Source organism: Pipra filicauda, unplaced genomic scaffold (assembly GCF_003945595.2).
Source record: "Pipra filicauda isolate LSUMZ 115617 unplaced genomic scaffold, ASM394559v2 scaffold45_size4122338_pilon, whole genome shotgun sequence".
In the NCBI taxonomy this organism is placed as follows: Eukaryota; Metazoa; Chordata; class Aves; order Passeriformes; family Pipridae; genus Pipra; species Pipra filicauda.
Genome location: NW_024104598.1, coordinates 1,140,743 through 1,159,218, shown reverse-complemented (window position 1 = coordinate 1,159,218; position 18,476 = coordinate 1,140,743). Strand labels below are relative to the sequence as shown.

General features: G+C 40.6%; 1 protein-coding gene across 10 annotated transcripts in view; it reads left to right on the top strand.

The window, feature by feature from the left end:
• Window positions 1-7,395: 7,395 nt before the first annotated feature.
• PPFIA1 (PTPRF interacting protein alpha 1) overlaps window positions 7,396-18,476 on the top strand; it is a 54,208-nt gene continuing 43,127 nt past the window's right edge. For all 10 annotated transcript variants that reach the window (XM_039386001.1, XM_039386000.1, XM_039386002.1 and 7 more), the window contains exons 1-2: window positions 7,396-8,524; window positions 9,630-9,893. In XM_039386001.1, the coding sequence (XP_039241935.1) occupies window positions 9,630-9,893 (264 nt within the window). In that variant the 5' untranslated portion in view covers window positions 7,396-8,524. The remainder of the gene's footprint in view (window positions 8,525-9,629; window positions 9,894-18,476) is intronic.

Below are 18,476 nucleotides of genomic sequence, written 5' to 3'. Positions count from 1 at the left end.
GAAATGTTAGTGATTCCTGGAAGTTTTAGGCATTGTTATTTGAAGGTGGTCAAGAGACAAAGGGAAGGTGTAAGTTTATTTGGATTTGTGAGGGGATCTGACCTGTGTTTGGATTGACTGTGTGTGGCAAGAAAGGAAACAGTGACAGGTGTTCCCGTGACTCTTTGCTCAAAAGCTTAAGCGTGTTGTGGGAGCTCAACTCCCAGGTCCGAGCTAGAACGTGTTCCTGAGTCAATATTTATGTTTACTCTTTTCGGTGTGAATTACAATGCAAACAGATGGCCTAGTCAAAGGCACTTCAATATGAACTGTGCTCAGGAGAACAGGGAATTTAGCTTTGAAATAAATCATTTACCCTGTTTGTTATGGCACAGATGAACAATATCAGGTCTGCTGGTTTTTTTATGTTATGAGTTATTCCCTTTTATATCTTACATGTGTTATTTTCACTTAATTTAAGGATTAATTTAAGACAATGACAGGGTTTTTTTTCAGCTGTTTTTCACCTTCCTAGAAATAAGGATTTCTTAACCAAGAACAGGGGGAGGACCATCTTTCATACCTTTTTCTCCTAGTTTTTTGAGGTTTTTGTTTGTTTGGGTTGGGGTTTTGTCTTTTTTTCAGAACTACATGGCATGTAATCTTACTTTCAGCAGCTAGATTGTAAATTACTTTTTATTTAGTAACTGTCAGCCTTAATGAATTGTAATTTGACAAAAGCTGTGTAAATACCTCCATACAAAGGAATAAGGCATTCAGGCAAACAGAAAAAGGGGAAAAGAACACTTGAGTGACTAAGAGTATTATCTGGCACAGCACAGGGGCAAATCTTTTTGTTGGTAGCTGAGTCAAAAGACTACATGTGGAGACCTTAATGGCAGCTGAGGACAAGCTGCTCCAAGCTTCAGGTGGAGATAAAGACATTCCTGTAGGATGCCTGAACTCAGAGTGACCCAGAGGGATGGGGTCAAGCAGCACAACCTGCATATGAACAGACATATAAAGTCTGACTCCAGTTAAAGTTGGCAATTTGAGCTGTGGTGTTTGTGCTTAACTTCAGTTTCTAATGTTAGTCCTGCTCACTAGTAGATACCTGAATCTGGACAGCTCTTGCTATTTGTTTTCTAAAAGAGGATGCAGAGCTTGGCCACTTCGGTTGTATAACTGAGCAATTGCTATTGAAGTTCAGGAGCATTAGGTATTCTCTCTGGAAGATGAAAGCATTGTACATGTTGATTAGTAACATTGACAGAGCAGACTTTACCGAAGTACACTGCCTTTTCAGCAAAGGTATGCTGTGCATGCTGATTGCACTGGATCCCTTAAACTTTTAATTCCATGGGCGTTTATCTGTTTTTAAATATTTCACATGCTCTCTGACCATAAGTTTTACAGAGAGGATTTCTGTGTAGAGGGAAGGTAAATTTGGCCAAATTAGTAACAGACGCTCTGCCCATGGCAAGCCAAGAAGGGACACGAGGCCTCATTGCGTTTTTATTCATTGTTAAAAAAGATGCTTCAATAAGGACTTAGGCACCCATAACACATTAATCTCAAAACCAGGATATCTTAGCAGCACTAAAATTATAATTTTAGGCAGGAACCCTGAAACTGCCTCACTTTAAGGGCAATTTGAGTCCAGCAGTAGGGATAACCCATACACAGTGCAAAGGCAGCTCCCATTCCTGTTGACCTTGGAGAGGGTGCTGCTTGGCATCCTGCCCTCTCTGTGAGGCACTCCAGGATCTCTTCCCGACTCCACATCTCTCCTGGGTCATGTGCTGCATGCCCTGGGTTTATAGATTTGCAGGGAATTTTGCTCTAAGTCTTGGTGTTTCTTCAAAAGCTAAGGATGAGACCACTTGCAGCTCTTACATGTTGACAGGCATGAGGGACCTTTCAGTTGTATAATTATAATATATTTGTTAGTGGCAGTCAGAGCAGTGCAAACTTTGTGGTGCAGCTACAACACTGAAGGGTAAGGACATGTCAATACAGAAGCAAGCGTGGGGAAGGAATTTACTTTACAATACTGTATTTCCATTATTTTTCTTAATATTTATTTCAAGTTGACTTGAGCACTATTCCCAAAGGTCTTGGTTTTTCCCTCTGGCAAACGTAGACCTGCTTTTTATAAAGCATTGTCTGTTTTCCCTGAAGGTCTTCTTCTGATTCTGATTGCTTTTAAATGTCACTCTGCTGCTTAAGGCTCCTGGTAGGTGGTCTGAGCTGAATGTTTACTATCATATGGCTTATACCTCTACTTATTTTCCATGTCACATCATGTAACCTTCTTCTCCAAATGCCAAAGGTGAAATTTAGTTTTAAATGACTTGGTTGCCTAGGCAGAATTGCTATTAATCAGAACAGGAAATATTACTGGGAAATTAACTTTGATAGCAGTTTAACACACTGTATCTATTGGCAGACAATTTCACCTGAGCCTTAGGTTTACCTTGAAATTGGAGATTTTTTTTGTGAAACACATTGTTGCCATTGCAAGTGTATATAGTTTTAAAAATTTTTATCTGCTGCAGTTTGCTTTAGACTTCATTTTGAGGCCATGTTGGTTTTTAGTCACCGTCTCAGCCAATTCATTTCATCAAATTAATATTTTCAGTGAATACTGTGAAGACAGTGGAGAGTTCTAAAGTGGTGAAAATAAACATTTAACTCATACATAAACTGGTATTCACTGAAAGTGTTATTTACATTTTCATTTGCCTATAAGCTGAAGCTGGTTGCACAGAAAAATCCTTTTGCCTTGTTTGCACACATATGATTTGGGACCAATACCTTCCCAACATTATTATCTTCACAATACAACATGCAACTCAATAACGAAGGCAGTGATTGCTGCATACAATTTTGTGCAAGTAATGAAAGGTATGTTATCACTTGAAATCTAGTCAGTTAAGGATTAAAAATAGGCTTAAGTGCTATTTGAGATATCTTTATTTTTTAAATGCTTTTATCTACTTTATTACAGTATGAAGGACTAATAATAGAGGATCCTGAGTACATAGAAATTATGGTCCACTTTGCCTAGTGCCTACTCCAAAGCCACTTGAAACAGTAGGAGCCTTTGCATAGCAGATAAAGTGAAAAAAAGCCCTATTTTTTTCCTTCAGACTCCGATTTACAGAAACAGAAGTATTACTTCACATGCAAATCCTTTTTACTGTAGTCAGACTATTTATAAAGTTTATTACATATATTATTAAAACAATAAAATCTCTCAATTTTATTTTTCTCTTACCAGGTCTCAAAACACTCTGAAAGCTGAAGCCTCAATTTTGAAATGATCCACCTAGAAACCAATTCCTGTTCTCTCTTGGAATCTCGTGAAGTAAACAGGTAAAAGGCTCTGTAGAGCTTACTCTGGGATCAACGTGTGTGAGGACAGGAAGAATATATTTTTTGAATAAAATATAACATCATTCTTTTTTCTTGGTATGAAGACAGGCTGAGAGAGTTGGAGGTGTTCATCCTGGAGAAGAGAAGGCTCCATGGAGACCTTAGAGCCCCTTCCAATGCCTAAAGGGCTTTAAGAGAGCTGGAGAGGGACTTTTCAAAAGGGCATGGAATGATAGGACAAAGGGAATGACCTTAAGATGAAGGAGGGTGGGTTTAGATTAGACATAAGAAATAAATTCTTTAAGGGTGGAACAGGTTGCTCAGAGAGGTTGTGGACTCTCCCATCCCTGGAGGCATTTGAGGCCAGGCTGGAATGGGGCTCTGAGCAACCTAGTCAAGTGGAAAGTGTCCCTGCCCATGGGATCTTTAAGGTCTCTTTCAACCCCAACCATTCTATACTTCTGTGATTGTCTATCCTGAGATATTGCCATGGCTCTGGAGCTCTGAGGCTCAAGCCTTGCAAATGCAGTAATTTAACTGCAGACCAGTGAAAATTAACACAGCAGACAAACCGTGAGCTGCTAAATCTCCAGCAATAACAGCCCTGCTTAATCTTATGGACGCTCACATCCATTTTTCCTACAAACAAGCTGTGCTGATCTCACACGTACCCAGCATCCAGATTCATCTCACGCTGGGTTAGGCATCCAACCTTGGCTCCCAAGGCAAGAGTCCAGCTGCCCTGGGCTCCCTCTGGAGTCAACGAGAAGAGACAAGCATCTTGAGCAGGTGATTCATGGACCACACCAAAGATCTGAATCACTCCCATGGAGTGGCTCCCTCGCTCCACTGATTACAGAGGAAACCGAGGGTAAATGGGTTCATGATGTAGGTGGTCAGCCAGGTGGAATGTATCCAAACCGGTTCTAGTTGGGCAGGAGTTGCATTATCATAGCTGGCTCTGAATCCTTGACTCCAGTTTCTTCTTCCAGTATTATTCACAACTATGCCACATGAATGTGGCCTTTCCTAAAAATATTTTTTTTTTCAAAATGGATAGCTAAATAATATGCAAATCTATTGCCCTGAACTTACAACTGAATGCACTTTTAGGTCAATATCTTTCATGATAGTTATAAACTATTTGAAGATGTGCTGCAATCAGTCTACACTAAGTGAATGTACTACATTTGTATTAGGTATCATGGGTATATTTCACTTCATATTGGCTCATCAATGATACTTGGCTTTAGAAATCCTTTCTAGCTCAAGTGGATTTCTGCTGCTGTAAATCCATACAAAAAAGACAAGAGCCGCAATAATTCTAAACTGCAAATTGCACAACTGAAGCTGCAACTAAGCTGAAAACCTTTTCTAGTTCAGCAGGTTTGGTCTTGAGTGGGCATATGTGGTTTTGGTTGCAGGAATAGCAGCTGAATTAAAAAAATATTTATGGTCTTGACATAGGTAGGATTCCCATTAAAATAAATTGTGTAAGTTCATCTGGTCAACTCCAGGTTTGTGTGTGCTTTGTGGAGATTTTTCTTCCAATCAGAGGGAGTAAATCCAACTCAAAAACCCTCTTAAATTTCAGAGCAGCCAATTCTGATTTGATTTACACCTGCCTAAATCCAACACACATCCATGTAGACCCATATTATACAAATAAAATGTCAATCTTAAGAACTGTGTCAAGGCCCTGTTTCTAGAAGTCACGGCTTCTATTGCCAAAGGGCTGACACTTTTACCAGTGCACTTATGGGCATAACCATTAATTACCTGTGTCCTCTTCTCTATAGGCCACCTTCCAGCCTCTTCCCCTCTCATTCCTTCTCCCTCAGGCAAAGTGTTTCCTCTGTCTAGCAACCTCTGGAGACATTTGTTACAGTAACAGAATGGTCCAGGTCACAGATATCTACTGACAAAAGGATAATCAGTGCTGTTGGCAAAAGCCCTTTTCTTTCATCTATTCATTTTGGTATGAAATGTGTTCAGAATGCATTTTGCTGCTAAGTCATTAAGTCATCTGTAAAGGATAAGAAGTAAATAAGGTACCGTCAGCTTGACTCACAGGGGAAAAAAATGCGTAGGCACTCTTGGACTATTTTCAGTGAAGGTTTTGTGCTCAAGCAGGGTGGTTTCGAGGCTCACAAAGGAAACCTCAGCACAAATGAAGCATAAAGCACTCAGTGGGCAGAGAAAGCAGTGGGGGAAGCAAACAGAGAAGTGCTTTGCTCCTTCACCTTCTGGTGGACAGCTCTTCCTTGCTGGTGGCAGCAGGTGTTTGTCCTCAGAGCTGCTGGACCTCAACATCTCACCCCGCAACACTCTCTGGCAGGAAGAGGTTGCTGTTTTGCTGAGCTTGGATAAACATTAGGATCTAATTTATCATGTGACAGGAAAGGAAAACCTTTCCCTCTTCCCCCATCCCATTTTTAACAGCCTTTGTTTGAATTTCATCAGGTGTTTTTGAGGTGCAAGGAGTGGGGAGATATTTAACCTGGGTCTCTGAACTGATTATTCTGCTGTCAGCTAATGTACGTATGGCTCTTTCTAGACACAACTTCAAGTGTTACATCTCACTGAATGACATGGACAGGGAGCCAGACCTCTCACTGGACTTACAAAAGAGACATCACACTCATTTAATTAAAAAGAACTGAGCTGCTGGTGCTGTTCATGTCATACAGTATATCCTGTATTACATGCCCAGGAGGAAGAAAAAAAGGAAACTCTTTTCCTTGTCTACAAAGTAAATAGGAATGCTGAGAAATATTTTGGTACTTGCAGAACCTGGGAGTTCTCTTGACTTTATTATTTCATGTGTATTAAGTGCAGTACAGAGCATTATGCAAAGATCTGATTATTCAGTTTTATTAGTGGCATTCCAAGTCCTGGCCCTACATTGATCCACTCTCAGTTACTGTGGACTGCACACAGGCATAGGAGTGTGCCCAGGTGGCCAAAAAGGCCAACGGCACCTGGCCTGTATCAGGAATAGTGTGGCCAGCAGGACCAGGGAAGGATTCTTCCCCTGTACTCACCACTGGTGAGGCCGCACCTCGAGTGCTGTGTCCAGTTCTGGGCCCCTCTATTTAGGAAGGATGTTGAGGTGCTGGAGCAGGTCCAGAGAAGGGCAACGAGGCTGGTGAAGGGTCCGGAGCACAAGTCCTACAAGGAGTGGCTGAGGGAGCTGGGGTTGTTTAGCCTGGAGAGGAGGAGGCTCAGGGGAGACCTCATCGCTCTCTACAACTCCCTGAAAGGAGGTTGGAGCCTGGTGAGGGTTGGTCTCTTTTCCTAGTCAACCAGCAGTAGGACAAGAGGACACAAGCTTCACTGTGGGAGGTTTAGGTTGGACATTAGGAAGAAGTTCTTCACAAAAGGAGTGAGTGGGCATTGGAACAGGCTGCCCAGGGAGGTGGTGGAGTCACCACCCCTGGAGGTGTTTAAGGAAAGACTGGATGTGGCACTCAGTGCCACGATCTGGTTGACAAGGTGGTGTTGGGTCGTAGGTTGGACTTGATGACCCCAGAGGTCTTTTCCAACCCAGTTGATTCTGTGATTCTGAGCGGAGCTGAGGCGATGGGTGCAGGCCAAGGCCGAGAAGGCACACTGAGGCGACGGGAGCGGGTTGGGACAATGAGACCCATCCCTGGCTTCCCCTCTGATCGCGCTGCCCGCGGCGGGAGCCGCAGCCCCGCCTGGCCGGGCCCTGCCGCGACACGCAGGCCCCGCCACGGGCTGCGACTGCGGGGAAACTGGCACACGCCGCGCTGACTCCTCCAGCCTTGCCCTTTTCTCATCCCTCAGCGAGCCCGCCTCCCTCCCCGGGCGGGCACCGTGGACGGCGGGACTATCGCTTGTGTGGCAGGAGCGGGGGGCGCGGGTCTCGAACCAGCATGCTGGCGGGGCGGGCGGGGAGGGAGTGAACGGGGCAGGAGCGGGCGCGCCGCGCCGCGCGGTGCATTGTGGGCGCCACCGTGATTGCTGCGGAGCCGCGGAGTGCGCTGGGAGCGGCGGGAGGAGGGGGAGGCAGAGGCGGCGCTCGGTGTGGCACTGGCAGCGCTACCGCGGCCATCGGGGCTCCGCGGGCTTGTGCCGCCCCCTCACCCGGTGCGGGAGAGCTCCTCGCTGGCCGCCACGGGCGTAGCGGGCGGAGCCGGGCCCGGGCCGAGGGGACGCTCCCCCGCCGCTCGGTAGGGGCGGGAGAGAGGGAGCGCTCGCCGGGGCCTCCGCGCCGGGCTCGCTGCGGGCTGTGCTGGGGCCTCCGGCGGGGAGCGAGGGAGGAGGGAAATAGGGAGAAGGGAGGAGGGAGGCCCGGCCGGCGCTGCCCGTGGCGGGCGGGGGAGCAGCAGAGCCCCGCCGCCCGCAGCTTTGTTCGCCGGGCCCTCCGACGCTCGTCCCACTGTTCTGCCCCAGTCCGCGCGCCCTCCCGGTTCCTTTCTTTCCCCTCTGCTGGATATCTCAGTGTGGGAGCGTCGCCTGCGGAACCGACCCGCGGTGCGGGACTAGGAAACAACAGGTCTTCCCCCCACCTCTCCTCGCCTTTTCTCCGAAGTGGCACCGGCGCCTCGCTGTTGGGATTATAAATGTTTGAACTAAGACCCAGGGAACTGGAAGGAGAGCCTCCCGTTGGAATTAACAGGAGAGAAAACAAGGGAGGCTTTTCCAAATCCTCCGCAAGAAAGCCCGTGCTGTTTTTTTCCCGTGCTGTCCGCACGGTGTTTAATAATGCGATTGTGACCTGAGTGGAATTTATGAGCAAAGAACTAATTGAAGCTTCTTGCACCGCTGCATCGGACTACTTTTTTTTTGTTGTTTTCTCAGCACATGATTCCTCCATCCCAGCTGTTGCAGAACCTGTGGGCCAGTAATAGAGGGATGGGAAGCTGAGGCAATTTATTTTAGCATTCTTCTGTTACGGGGACTTGGCGAGTTGGCTGAAGCTGCTGCTGCTTTTTACTGGATCTGCTCTTTCCTCGGCAGGTTTATTTGTTTTCATGTTCACGGAGTGTTTCGATTAAACAGACATTGGACTGGAGCTGAATGGATGCTTTGCAAGCCGAAAGGTTTTGGGAGGTAACAGAAAACTGCTAAAACAGAGAAGAATTGGTACTGCAGGAAACCTGGGTCCTGTCTTCCAAACCTTTTTGTTTTATTGAGCAAGGTAAATAGCGTAGTGGGGAAAATACAGGGCTTATCGTAGTCATGCATGAAAGCGTTACAAAGCATCTCAGACCGTTCCAAGTCTTTCAGGGGATAGAGAGGACTCACAGTAAGACTCTGAGTTTAGTTGTTCTTTAAAATGTTCAGATATGGGTATGAAATATAAGGCTGAGAACAAAGTTCGTGCCACCTGAGAGGTTGAGAGAACTGCTTTTTCTGATGTGCCTTATGTTCTTGTAGGTTTGTGATGGTGAGAGAGGCTGTCTGAAGAACTAGAGAAGTCTTAGTGGTTCAGTGAGAGTGTGCAGTAATTATATTAGTGGGGGTTTTTCCATGCTTTTTAAAAACTTGATGCCTTAGCTCTGGTAAGGATCTGTTAGAGTCTCTAAAAAGTCCTCCCAGTTTTAACAGTAGTACGGTGATTACATTTGCATTGTTTTAACTGTGTTCATTCTCTGCCTTTAATTATTTTTGCTTACCTTTCCTTTTGTTATCCACATTGACAGCTGCTACTACTTTGTAATGATTTTTTTTGCTTTTATCTTCCTTCACATATTTTATCTCCTGAATTGGACTATTTGGATTTACCTCTCATTTACATGTATCACTTTCACCGTAAACTTTCTGCAGCCAACAAAAGCTCAAAGTACTGTTTTAGATGTGATCTTTATACGTTTGAAGCATTGGAAGGAACAGATAATGATTCTCAAAATGTGCAGTGTAAGCAGTTACTGGGTTAAGTGTATAATTTTGGGGGGCAAGCTGCATGCCTTATCTTTGTGGTTTTTTTCTTAAAGATCTCGGCAGCAGTTCACTCCTGACAGAAATATAAATCCATTAAAATGAGATCACACTTTGAAACGTGGCTGTAAAAATCTGGTTTTGCAAGAAGTCACAAGATTCTCATTACGAAGTGATGCCTTGATTAAATCGACTGTGTTACCTTTTCTCAGCCTTAATGAAACAGTGGCAAACACTGAGGTGTTGTCAGCCCTTGCTGATTCTATCATGGGGAAAAGCTAAGTGGGTATTATGGGCAGCACTCAAAATGCCTGTTAAGATCTGTTTAACTCGACTTTACGGTCTTTGTCTCGTTTCATTTCAAGATGATGTGTGAGGTGATGCCAACCATCAGTGAGGCCGAGATTCCCGCTGGGGGAAATGGAGGCCACGGTTCAGGTTCCCCATTACAGTCAGATGCTGATTCCCATTTTGAGCAGTTAATGGTGTCCATGTTGGAAGAAAGGGATCGCCTCCTGGAAACACTGAGGGAAACTCAGGAGACCCTGGCACTGACCCAGGGCAAGCTGCATGAAGTCGGTCATGAGAGAGATTCCTTGCAAAGACAGCTCAATACTGCACTCCCACAGGTATGGACATCTTGAAAGGAAGGTACCTTTCCATAATTTCTGTATTCTTTGTGGTGTTTTGTTGGCTTTTTATGTGTTTAATTTGCTGAAGAGTCAGGTTGTGTTAGGGGAGGATGAATCTGGCTTAAGACTATCCTGAAGTGTCTGTTGGTGCTTACTCACTCTGAGAAAGGTACAAAAGCAAAGCATGGCAGCCGTTTCCCTCCAGTGTCCTTTCCCAGTTGCTGGAATTTCTTTGGCTTAGGATGAGTATGAAGTTGTATCTACATTGTATCGACATCCTTTTGTTTCACAGAACTTGACAGACTTCCGTCACTATTATTTCTTTAATGCTGTTTCTAACTGTCTGATTAAATCATGTGCTGAAGAATTGATACCTGGTCGAATGAAAGGTGTTCAAGGGGGGTTTGCAACGAGATGGTCTTTAAGGTCCCTTCCAACCCAAACCATTCTGGTATTCTATGAATATTCCATACAGGCCATTCTGACACTATTATGGACTTTTGATTTAAAACTTGAAAAGGTGAAGACTGATATCTTGTGAATACATGCTGAGTTGTCATGGCAATGTAGGAGTCTGAGTGTGTTGTTCAACCCGTTTAGTTACTTTTGAAAAGTTTGGATTTGGTTGTTTGTTTTTTTTGTCCTGTTAGGAGTTTCTAATTCCTGACTTGGAGGATGCAGTGCACTAGCACGTGGCCTGTGGTGCTAAGTTTGTTATGTAAGGAACATAATTAGGAAAGGTGATTGGTGCCTACAGAACTTCTTGGGTTTTATCCATTCTGGTTAAAAATAGTACAAACTGAACTTTGAGCATGTTTAGTTGTAGGCAAAGCAGAGCAGAGGCTGCTTTAGGTGTTGGTTAACTGTTGATAGCCTTGTGCTTTCTAGCATGTCCCCAGTGTCACAATGATGTTAATACTTTTACAAATGTTTACATATCCTTAAATATATTGTAGTTACTGTTTATACCCTTTGAAACAGTAGTTTTAAACTCTTGTGTTTCACTTTCTTATTGTGTGACTCTTGGTGTCGTAACTGGTCCCGGCAATTACCGAGGGATAGAAACAAAAAAAAGTTATACATGTTAATCTAGTTGTGTTTCAGTGGTGTGATGGAAATCCGAAAGGAGAAGTTTCCTACTTTTGCTGTTGCCTGTGTTAAATCATGTGCTGCAGGCAAAAATCGTTTCTTTGGTTTTTTGTTGTAATAACTGTGGCTTCTCTTCAGCCTCTGTGTCAGGTCTGCTGCATTAATGGATGCCATTAACCAGTTGTGTGACCTGGAAACTGTTACACTTGCATTTGTGGCTGAGTAGAATCACCCAAATTCCAAACTGTGCTGTTCCCCTTTTCCATTCTCAGCTTTCTTTCCTAAATCTAGTAAGCTACTTACATGTAAACATCTCTTTCTAAACATTTCTAAAAGATTAATAAACAGTTCCCGCTTTCAAGAACGTCATAATTGCATGGCTTCCTGTGAAATCTGTAGGAAAAGCAAGTCAGTTCAGAGAGAGAAATTTTACTGCAATTTTATCTAAATACACAGCAGTGTATGGATTTTTGTAGATTGCTGTTAAAAGTACTGTTTTCATACTGTGAAACTGCCACTTTTGTCCTCAATGGGGCTTGGCTTATTGTGGAAGGTGACAACTGATGGTGCTTTGAAGAGTAAGAAGTATTTTATTATTATTGCTACAATCAGCAGTAACTGCTGTATTTGACAAATTTTTGTTGTTGTTATGGTAGAGCCATGTCAGTTACTTCATAGGTGTAAATTTCTGATGAGGTGAAACAATATTTTTTTGAAATGCTAATATGTGTTCACTGTCAAAACTGTGGTGACTAATATTTGAAACTATTCACAGTTTTTTGTTAATTATTTTGAGCTGAGAGGTTTTTTTTAAATACTGCCTCAAATGGCCCATTGTTTAACTGTGAATTTCAAGAAGGGTGGAAGCAGGATAACTTTAAATTTATTGACAGATGTGTTATATTTTTTCAGGAAAAAAGGGATAGTTGTGTACATATTTAATTTTTTTTTAATCATGATAGTTGTTTTCAATTTAGTAGATCTGTGAAGTTCAATTTAAGGAGTTGTACAAAGACCGGTATAATTGCTAAATCACTGTGTAAACAAAGTGTTATTTCTCCCTCAGACCTGACTTGTAAGAAGTCTTTGTAGTTGATTTTAGAGTGCTTTATCTTAATGAATGTTGAACTGAATTGTTTATATGTTCACTTTTCCTGATTTGTTTTTAGCTGAATCAGCCAGTTTTAGACTGCTCTGATACTGATGAAAAATCCTTGTATAAAATATAAAAAAGGAATGCTGGATTTCTTCTATAGCAAAACTGTTTCTCTGCTTTTAGTATGAACACACTGAATTTCTGATGGAATCCCTGTATCAACTCCTTACATTCACTGAGCTTCTGTGTGTAAGAAAGAGGCTCAGACTGGTGTGTATATAGTGAATTACAAAATGGCAAATTAGTACTTGGGTATTTGCACATCTGGTAGATTATAAAAGCAAATGTAGGGTTTTTTTCTGTAGCAGTGATACACATTTTCTGAAGCCTCAGAGGAGCAAACTTTTCTAGCACACTTAGTGTGGTGTGCAGGTAGGGATTTTAGACATCAGTTCTAGTTCAAGTAAACCTGGGACAGCTATTTAGAGTAAAATGCCTTTTGTTGGGGATGTTTAATTCACTGAGAGAAGAATATTTTAATATGATATAGATGAGCTTAATCTGTTACATTTACGCAAAGTAAAACTGCCCTTTTTTTCCTTTTTATGGACAGCTGAAAATGAAATAATCACCACTGCCTTGATAAAATAACTGGATTTTGGCAATGCTTTTTGTTTTCTGGGAGTTACCTGCTATTACACATTACCCCAGTCCAACTGTACTCTGACCTTGGAAGATGAACTTGAAGAATCAAATTACTGTGCAAGAACTTAATTTTATTCTTTCCAGAATTTTTCACAGAAAAAACTGAAAATGAGCTTTTTAGTTGGAGAGCTTATGGAACTTTAATGTAAACACATTCAGTTATGATTCTAATTATGGTCTTAGTGGATTTAATTAGGCCTTTTATGTGCCTTGTAGAGTGTATTCTACAAAATTCAAGGTTTCAAATTTATAAATTAATCTGTGAGACATCCAGGATGCTACTGTATTTAAAAGTTAAATTTTGAACCTAAGGTAGAGAGGTCTAAGTGAGTACCAGTTCTTGCTATCAGGGTGTTGCAGGCCAGGGTTCATTGTGCTGGTGGAATTTCATGTGGATATTTCTGTAAATGAAAACAAGATGCTTGTTTTGAGTTTAATTTACAGTGACTCTGATGCCTGTCACAAGTAAAAACACAGTAGAATTCACAACAGCTTCATCAGGATGAAAATTTCAATGTGTATGTTAAGAATTTTATAAGCTGATGTACAAATAATATGCTTCTGTAATGCAGCAACACTTAAGATTCATCTTAATCTTGCACCTCTAATATTTTGATCTTAAATTTATCATTTTTATTTCTATGCAAGGCAAGCAAAATAGTTTTTTCTGCATTTGTGATGGTCATGTTCAGTAATGTCTATATAGGAGCAGATGAGAACTTTCGGTCAGGTGCTGTGTGTAAGTAAGAGCACTTTAATATGGAGTTAAATGTGGAAAAAAAAGCTGCCTATAATTTTGATTTGGCTTTACCAGGTTGCTCATCAGATCTTAATTTTAAAATGAGTCCACAGCAGGTCATTTTTAGTTGCTTTCTACCCATAGTGAATAGTTTATCACTACTTCACGCTTCAGTTAAAAATAGTGTCAGTTTATATTAATTATATTAATTTAATTCAGGTATATCTCTATAGAAGGATCTTCCTCAGACCATCTCAGAAATTCTGTTCAATGCCTCACATGTCAGAAATACCAAAACACTTGGTCCAGAGACTGCCCTCGTGTAGTTTTGTAATGATGGACTGAAGGATTTAGTTGCCATTTTATTAACAGTGTTTACTTGGATTTTCTCCAGGCAAGTTTTAAGTAATGCATGTCACAGATGTATAAGTGAGGTTTTGAATTGTACATAATTTGAAGAACACAGTTGCAGAAAGTGCATTAAGCAAAGGCCTTGCCAAACTCTGCAGAGGCTGAAATTTTCTCAGCATTGGAGGTGCAGCTCCATTTCCAGTATTCACAGATGTTCAGCCTTGAGCTGACATGGCTTTTGCTTCTTGCTCTGGCAAGAACTGTTGCTGACCTCTAAATACCAGCCATTAATATCAGCAGAGCACTGTGAGTTCAGAAATGGTGGAGATCCAAAGGGATCTCAGATGTGTAACTGTATGTCAGGGCAAATGTATCTTCCACTTCTGTCATCCCCTTCTGACAGCAAAGACATGACTCTTGCATTTTCAGACAACTGACATTTTAATCTTGTCTGTGTTGAGTTTCAGTTGCTAAACCTTGCTAAGTTACTGGATAGATCTGGCTTTGCAGTTTAAGTCAAGATGGAGATAGGAGTTAATATTCAGAATTCTTCACTGACTGTATCAATAAACCTCAGCTTCCCTGACATTTCTTTCTTTGCAGAGTGTGGAAACAGCCAACTTTTCCCTAAAATCTTCAGACTATGAAGTTATCTGAAAGTATACACTTAAATAATGTATAAATTATTTAAGCTACACTTAAATAATCTAGTGGAGTACACTGAGGACCAAGTCTCCAGCATTGGTTCTGACTTTTTAGTTTCTCATTTAAATATATTTGGGTTCGTTGTTTGAAACATCTGACCCCTGCCCAGCACACATCTGTTTGCCTATTGCTAGCAACTTTCTGTTTATACTGTGCTTTTAATTTAAGTTTTCTTTGTTATAAATAGACCTTTTAGCTAGATTAAACTTGGAATTAATTTTAGGTTGTCTTGTACTTGAGGATGAATTTTAGTGGTGTTATGATGTCCCATTTATTTCTGTAATAAGCAGATTTTATGAAGTCTGAAACTATTGGTTTCATTTTCCTTCATTTATTTGTAGAAAGAATGTTTTGGTGACTACACAAGAAATGCTTTTTACTTGTTTTTAATAGTGAATGAGGCCCTGAAAGATGAGCTAGTGGTTGTTTTTGCCTATTCCTCAGCTACTATGTACAAATATCTGACAATGGGTTTATTAATGCTTGGTTTGCTGTAGTCTAACAAACAGGCTGGATATAAGTTTGGGTTAAAAGAGCTATAATCAAAACAAAGTGTTTTAAAAATATGTTCTATATTTAGAACCAGATGAACTTCACGTATATGCTCATCAGTGGTAACTTGTCTGTAGCCTCTGGTACAACAGGGAGTGTGTATTTTGGTATTCTGAGAATTCTTCCTCTGCAACCTTGTATTTTTCTCATCTCTTTTTAGAAGTGTAACTAAAAACTGCTTTGAAGAGGTTTAGTAGCAAGACTTAAAGATTCTATGTGGCTATATAAAAAAAAGAACACCTTTTGGCATTTTTTCTTACATATGAATTAAGAATACAATTCCCCACCCCCTTACAAATTCTTAGCGTTTTAATGTCCAGTGGCCCGAGACCTTGGTTTGTCCTTTCTGATGTTTATTTAGCAGGGGTGAATGTTGGTTTTACTCACTACAGATTTTGAACTTGGAATCAAGAGGACACATTTGTTTGTGTTTTGATATATAATTAACAAATTATAATTAACAGTGTTGTTAGAGAACTTGATTCTTGGGAGAGAACGTTTTAACTGTCTGATTAGTAACTTTTTTCTCCGCATCTCAAAACTGCATTAATGTACTTCACACTTCAATTTTGGGATTTTTTTTTTAAATTTTTTTTTTTTTTAATTTTTTTTTTTTAATTTTTTTTTATTTTCCAGCTTTAAAGGAATATGACAGAGGTCTTCCTGTAAACTGCTTTTGGCAATTTAGGCAGCTTAAGTCACTTTAAGTCTGTAAGGGTGACTGGAATCTGTTGACATATATTAGAAAATGCTTATTGTAATCTCTTGTGTATATGGATCTCAAGCCACAAACACTGAGAAGGGATAAATGTGTGTTGTGTGAGTCAGGTAATCTAGGTGTTCAGAATTTTCCGAGTGGATTTTTTTGGGAGCCTGCCTGTGGATTCTCCAAGTGTAAATGTGTGGCAGTTCTTGCCAGGAAAAATATTTTCCCATTCTCCAGGGCTCAGAGAGGAATTATTATTTTGCTGCCGAATGGAGCTGAGTTTTTTGTTCAACTTGACTTTTTCACAGAGGCTCAGGGAAATGCTGTTTCCACATTTTGTGAACTTCAGATGACGGTGTAGTGAGCTGAATACATATCTGTGGGTCACTTGAGGAGATTGCTCTCCTAGTTGGATATTCAGGGTTGGAATACTGTGATGCCAAGTTAAGGTTCATACTCACTTTCATTCTGATGTGTTGTTTTCCTTTAGGTTCTCTGTAAATTGTTGGGAATAGTTGGTTAACTTGTTTTTTTTGCCTATGACCTTTATCTGTTTCAGACTTTACCTTTTGTTTCATGTAAGCTCTGCTGAAAATCAGCTCCTTTTCTTCTGTTTGGCCTGACAAGGCTCTGTGGCCTGTTCCTACTTTTTTAAAAAGAGAAGCTTTGTTGCTTAATCTGTTCATTTGCTGTTCCACAGTGGCCTTGAGCTTTGCTCATGTGTTTATGTTCATGTTTTCTACTCAGGGTATGTTTTGTGAGGATAGGAGATAAACAGAAATATAATTTTTGTTAGATCTGAAATACAGGATGACTATTAATGGATATATATGAATAAGAGCAGGCAGCATCTTTTCCTATAGGTCATCTGTCTTCTGGTTATGCTATCAGAGATATAAATACTCAGAATGAGTATTTTGTTTTAGAAATTCCATGAAGTGCACCAAGATAAGGCAAGTGCACAAGATTGAATGCCAGGTTGGATGGGGCTCTGAACAACCTGGACTAGTGGAAGTGCCATGGGCAGGGGGTGAAATGAGATGGTCTTTAAGGTCCCTTCCAACCCAAACCATTCTAGGATTCTGTGATTCCTAAATAAAAAGGTCCTTACACTGCCAGTGTATAATTAGTTATCTTCAGGACAGATTTTAAACAAGGACCATCACTTGTTTCAAGGGCGATGTGGAAAAAAGCTTGGAAAATTTGATATATGTATCCTTTGAGTTGTATTAAAGGGTAAAAAGAACTTCCACTTAGGAAATAAACATTTTTTATTTATTGTGATAGGAAAATGGGCAGCTCTTCATTTATTTTTCTAATTTAATTTTATTTATTAATTATTATTTATTAATTTTTTTAGTTTAATTTTTAATTTGTTTTTCTCTCTGGGTACGCTCTGAGCTGTGTTGTGCCTTACTCCTATTGCTAGAACATCATAGAATGTTGTATCTCATTGTATAGAAATATTCTGAAGCACAATGGTTGCTTTTTTTAATCCTACCTCCCACATAAATGCATATAAAATTTGAGGTTTGGCCACCAAAATCCTTGGTGTAAAGGCTAAAACTTCTTTTACGTAGAGAGGGCTCACTCAAGGAGGAACATAAATTGTTAGCTCAATAAGTAGTCACCAGTTTTATTAAACTGTTTTAGTACGATTTCTGAATTTTCAAGTACAGTCATGAAAAGAAGGAGAGATATCTGAAAGCAGAATTTCTTGTTTTATTGTGTGCTTCAAAGAATGCTTGATATGGAAGTTTTCTCTCCGTGCAAAACAAAATAAATTTAAAAAAGGAGAATTGGGGGAGAAGGGAAAGGAATTCTTATCAATGGCAGGGTTTAAATTGTGGATTTGTGAGTTTGAGTTGTGGGGTCTCAATTGTTTTACGTGAGCCTGTCACAAACAATTTAGCAATATATACTTTTGCCAATAGAATGTTACAGTCAAAACTCTCGGATTTTTTTTTTTTTTTTTTTTTTTTTTTTTTTTTTTTTTTTTTTTTTTTTTTTTCACTCCTGTCCAGAATTGGGAAATCTGCAAGCTAACATGCTGGGATTCCTGGGGCTCTTTCACCTGTTAATGAACAGCACTGGACCTAAATTCTGTTACTGGCTGTGCTTTTCACTGTAATTTGTGCTTGTGGATTGGCTGTTCCCAATGGGAAGCTGAACTCTGGAATTTCATATTTAACATTCTACTGTTCTTCCTTCTACTGGGGATTTAGGACATGGACTACTTTGGAAACCCAGAAGTAAAAAACTTCTGATATAAATCAAAGGTGATTTAAAAATCTAAATGAGATTGTTTTGTTAAGATTTACCCATAGTACTGAAATTTCTTCAGATAATCTTATTATGGATATAAAGGATGACCCTGCACCTGAGAGAGCGACAGGAACAGCAGAGCATGTGTGGAGTGTGATACTGGATGTGTGGGTGAACCTGGTTGGGGTTTCTATATGTTTATGCATGTGGAAGGTAAACTCCTAATTTCAGATTATCCCTTCAAAGCTCTCTCTGTTTGCTCTACTACATTTGGGTGAATGACTAAAAGTTTGGTTTAGATAATTTCAGGGATGCCTTGGGATACGATTGTGAATCTTTTTTTTTTTTTTATTCCTGAGTAATATATTTTTC